General features: G+C 37.4%; 1 protein-coding gene across 1 annotated transcript; it reads left to right on the top strand.

Annotated features, from left to right (window-relative positions):
- Positions 1 to 1,672: 1,672 nt before the first annotated feature.
- Positions 1,673 to 4,721, top strand: LOC306877798 (hyaluronan synthase 1-like; the record flags this gene model as incomplete). The annotated part of the gene is made up of 4 exons (XM_079429772.1): positions 1,673 to 2,359; positions 2,448 to 2,673; positions 3,243 to 3,375; positions 4,046 to 4,721. 4 exons carry the CDS (start codon positions 1,673 to 1,675, stop codon positions 4,719 to 4,721), a joined length of 1,722 nt encoding a protein of 573 aa, XP_079285898.1.
- Between the last annotated feature and the right edge of the window lie 367 nt (positions 4,722 to 5,088).

Raw genomic sequence — 5,088 nt, 5'->3', positions numbered from 1 at the left:
GTACATGCCAGTCATTAGAATATAGATGACTGGCTACATATCTTTTTTTTTAACACTTTATTTTAATGCTCCCCCAACAGACATTCTAATTTTGCAAGTACAGGTCAACTTATCCCCCTAACAGTCTACTAGCTAATACTCCAAAGACAGTTGGCATAAAGTTGCCAATTAATGAGCTTGATTAATTAAAACTTCGTTTGTAAATTATATCAGGTACAGAAAAAAAAAATCTAATTATTGTTAAAACGGGGGAAAATGTTATTGCAACATTAAGTGTTTGTGGTTTTAAGTTTAGTCAACTCAAATAGGCCTATCCAAGTCGTCACGTAGTACAACTTAACATTTCAAGCTGACTAAGGCAGCACGAATAATTAATTAAAAAGCAAAAACAAAAATGATACCATTTTTTCACGGTGTTAATGTCAGGAGTACACAATATTGTACCACAAGAGGGCAACATATTCTGTTTTAAGGCAGAGGACTCCTTGGATCAGCTATGTTGTCCTTTACAGCAATTTCATTTACCAAAAGCAAAACAAAACAAACTAACATAAAAAGCAACAATTTTATTAGATAAATTGACAGTATTGACGTTTCTATGGAACAACCTGTTATCTAATGAGGGGAAGGGGTAGATTTTCTTTCTTATTCTACACCCTCCTGTTTCCTTGATAAGATACGGCAACAGTGAGCAATGACATCACTGACGAGCCCACAATGCATTTATAAATTCTAATATGCAAATTTACCAAATTAATAGATATGTAAATAAACAAATAAAATTAAAAAAATTAAATAGAGAAACTTTGAAATCTTTGAAAGTTTGCATAACTCCAGGGATTCAGATAAAAACAGCAATGAATATTCTTATGTTATACATACATTGAGAAGATCAAGAGGAGCAGTCCCTTCCACAGCTTTTCACTAAATATATATATACAAAATATACAGAAGCTGGCTTTTCAAGGCATAACAATCCATTAAAATAAAGCTATCAATGATTTTCAGATTTAATTTTCATCTTTAAACATAAAGTGCAAAAATGTGTGTGATCAGATTCGATTAATTATCAGAGGTGCACTCCATGTGAAACATAACTATTCTGTAAGGTTGAACTTTAACAGAGGAATAAAATCCATAATGACCAAAACTGATGACAGTCTCTCAACGTCTGTGTTATACGCACTGACCCAACACTAAAACCCAGAGCATCAGAAATTCAGAAAGAGGAGTACTGAGTTTTGACGTAGAGCGTGTGAGTCATGGATTGAAGTCCTGTGAGTGGGGCGTGATCTGAGCTCAGCCACTTTTGTAGCTCATTACACATCTGCAGAAGGATGTTCCCTGAGCTCAGAGCCAGACTATAAGTTTTTAGGTCCTGAATGAACAGTTAGTTCAGGAGGAGAGCAGGTCAAAGAAGGAGTGAATAAACCTGGGTAAAGATTTGTCCGATTGAATAGGTATGTTAATATCAGCTGATTCATTTAATTCTATACTATTTATATGTATATATTTATTTGACATCTTTTGCTTTTATACATAATACATGATATATATATATATATATATATATATATATATACTATAGCATCACAGAGATTTTATTACAAAAGTTTTTTTGTTTTTTTTTACTACTTTCCCCCCCCCAATATTTCTAGCATTTTCATAAAAAATGGACATCAAACCAGTATTAAGAAGATTTGGCTCTTTGGTCCGAGCCATTCTCACATTTCTCTTTGCTCTCCTGGTACTTGGGGTGATGTTATGGGCATACATCGATGGTTTCCTGATAGCCACATCTCCATATAACATCATCTCATTTGGTTTCTATGGAGTGCTGCTCAGCCTTCATGTCCTAATTCAGAGCTTTTTTGCCTTTGTGGAGCATCGGCGCATGAACGCAAGACGCAAACCATGCTCTTACACAAAAACCATCGGCTTTACTATATCAGCCTATCAGGAGGACCCTGCTTATCTCCGCGAGTGCCTTCAGTCAGTACGGGCCCTGCAGTACCCATCTGAGCTGCTACGCATTGTCATGGTGGTGGACGGGAACTCAGAAGATGACCGCTACATGATGGAGATGTTCAGGGAGGTCTTTGCTGATCAGGATCCTGGCTGTTATATATGGCAGAACAACTACCACTCATGGAAGCCAACTGGCCAAGAAAAGGATACAGCTGAAGCTGATGGTCCAGAAGCAGATGATGAAGTAGTGTTTGAAGACCCTCAGCGCTTAGAGGTTGAAGAACTCATCAGGACCAAGAAGTGTGTGTGCATCATGCAAAAATGGGGAGGAAAGAGGGAAGTGATGTATACAGCATTCAAGGCACTAGGATCTTCTGTGGATTATATACAGGTTAGTGATTTTTAAGTTTGAGCTATGTGTATGTAAGAAGTACTTCAAGAAATACTTAGTTTTCTTTATTATTCTGCTGTTTAATCAGGTGTGTGACTCAGACACAAAATTAGACCCTCTGGCCACAGTGGAGCTCTGCAAGGTGCTGGAGAGCAACCAGAAATACGGTGCCGTGGGAGGCGATGTGATGATCCTTAACCTTAAAGACTCTTATATCAGCTTCATGAGCAGCCTGCGCTACTGGATGGCGTTTAACATTGAGAGGTCCTGCCAGTCCTTCTTCAACTGTGTCTCCTGCATCAGCGGCCCCTTAGGTAACACAGAAAATCTTAGACCTGAAGTTTGTACTAAATCGTTACTGAGCCTATGTACTAAATGCATATTTCTAGTCTTATATTGAATGAGTCATCGGTGCAGCTTTGTTCAAATAAAGAAAGTTTGTCTTCATAATCTTTAATCGAAACATTTAATCAAATAACTTGCATTGCCTCTGAAAAAAAAATACTTCCCAATGGATGTAACTACAGGCTATTGGATGATATTAATCAACAGACAAACAATATTTAGGCATTTTTGTAGCACAGTAAATCATTTGGTTCCATTCTAGTATGTAAAACTATTTTTTATTCACAGTCTAATTAATTCCAGATGGAATTAGTTTTTTTTCTTCAAGTATTTAAATCTTTGGTTCACACACTTTAAATCTGGTTCTGGTTGCTCTCCAGCACCGTCGTTGAGAAACACTGATTAAAATGTTGTTGAAGGCGTGGGATTGCTCAGTTCTCATCTGATCTACTCTAGCAGGCATATTTTAGTTGTTGCTCTGGTCTGAGTTTTGATATTTTGTCTGTAGGAATAACTGAGTTTCATGATCTCGCTTCAGGTCTTTATAGGAATGACCTGCTGCAGCAGTTTCTGGAATCCTGGTACAATCAGAAGTTTCTTGGTACCCACTGTACTTTCGGGGATGACCGTCATCTCACCAATCGAATGCTAAGCATGGGCTATGCTACAAAGTAAGTAGTTGATTCACTATTGATTATTTACAAGCTAAATATATAATAAGTGGTTGTCCATCTTTTGGCTGAATGGTTCAACTTGAGCACTGTTTGGCACATTACAATTGCAAACCATTCCCAGCTCAGTAAAATAGGATTGTCTGTAGTGGCGTTCCACATAATAATATCAGCATATAATTATGGCAAACAGAACGGATAAGAAAGTTGAAATAAATTCAAATTGATACTTAGTCAACAAATGTGCTTTGTAGCTAGTCTGTGAACTTTACCTTTCTGTATGATATGATCAACCCGATCAACTTTTTCATGAAGTGACAATTTCATATATTTGTACGATGTGATTAATAAGGAAACATACGCTTTTAGCTAAAACATAAAATGATCTACGCCATATTTAATTTTTGACAGGAAGGAAAGCCAGGCTGTGACTGTTCAGCTGACGTCTTTCTGATAAATACATAAATAATAGACAACAACTTTGCGAAATCGTTTTGAAAGTTGTGAAAATTACGTGATCGGTCAAATAGTGGAAAATAATCTAATGACAGCAACAACCCACATAATCATTATATACTATGTAAACTATAAGGTCCTTTTCTTGTTAACTACTTATAACTATAAGTAATTTCAAACAGGCATGTTTTAACAGAGTTTCTGTTTCTTTAAGGTACACTGCCCGTTCTAAGTGCTACACAGAGACTCCTGCTCCGTTTCTGCGCTGGCTCAATCAGCAGACGCGTTGGACCAAATCCTACTTTCGTGAATGGCTCTATAATGCTATGTGGTGGCACAAGCATCACCTGTGGATGACCTACGAATCCATTGTCTCAGGCATCTTTCCTTTTTTTGTCACTGCTACCATTATCAAGCTCTTCTGGACAGGCACTCTGTGGGACATTTTGTGGGTCCTGTGCTGCATCCAGTTGATTGGTCTGATAAAGGCAGCCTATGCCTGCATCCTACGACAAAATGCAGTGATGCTATTCATGTCCTTATACTCTGCTCTCTATATGACCAGCCTCCTGCCTGCCAAATACTTTGCCATTATCACCATGAACAAAAGCAGCTGGGGGACATCGGGCCGTCGTAAGATGGTGGGGAACTATATCCCCCTGGCACCTCTATCAGTGTGGGCGGCCATTTTGTTGGGAGGCCTGGGGTACACGATCTACAGGGAAAGCATTAAGACTTGGACAACAGATGGAAAGAAAGAGGAGATCAAGTTTTTGATATTTGGAGCCTCAGCTTATGTGTGCTACTGGCTTGTAATGCTCTGCCTCTATTGGATGTGGTTTCGGAGATTATTTCGAAAACGTTCACAGAGTTACACTGTGAATGTATAGGACAATTATTTGGGCACATTTTTTGTTTTTATTTTTAAATGGGTTACATGCAATTTTATCTATAGACTGTTTTTAAACTTGCAATTTTATTCAAGATTTTTTTTATATTGCACATATTTTATACAATTTATGATGCCTATAAGTATTCAGAGATCAGAAATGATGTGGTAGCGACCAGTCTTTATGAAATATAATGACTATATGAAATGTGCAAAAAACAATCATGCAGAGTCAACATTGATGCTGTAAGTTTTTAAATGTATAAAATATAGTATTGAACCCAAATAATAGGAATATGTTATTAGTGAGGGAAATTGAACACAGCACTGTACATCATTGAGCTTACTGAAGTGATATTGGCTGATTG

Source organism: Barbus barbus (assembly GCF_936440315.1).
Source record: "Barbus barbus genome assembly, chromosome: 12".
Taxonomy (NCBI): Eukaryota; Metazoa; Chordata; class Actinopteri; order Cypriniformes; family Cyprinidae; genus Barbus; species Barbus barbus.
Note: the sequence above shows the minus strand (reverse complement) of the source record. Positions and strands in the feature narration are given on the sequence as shown.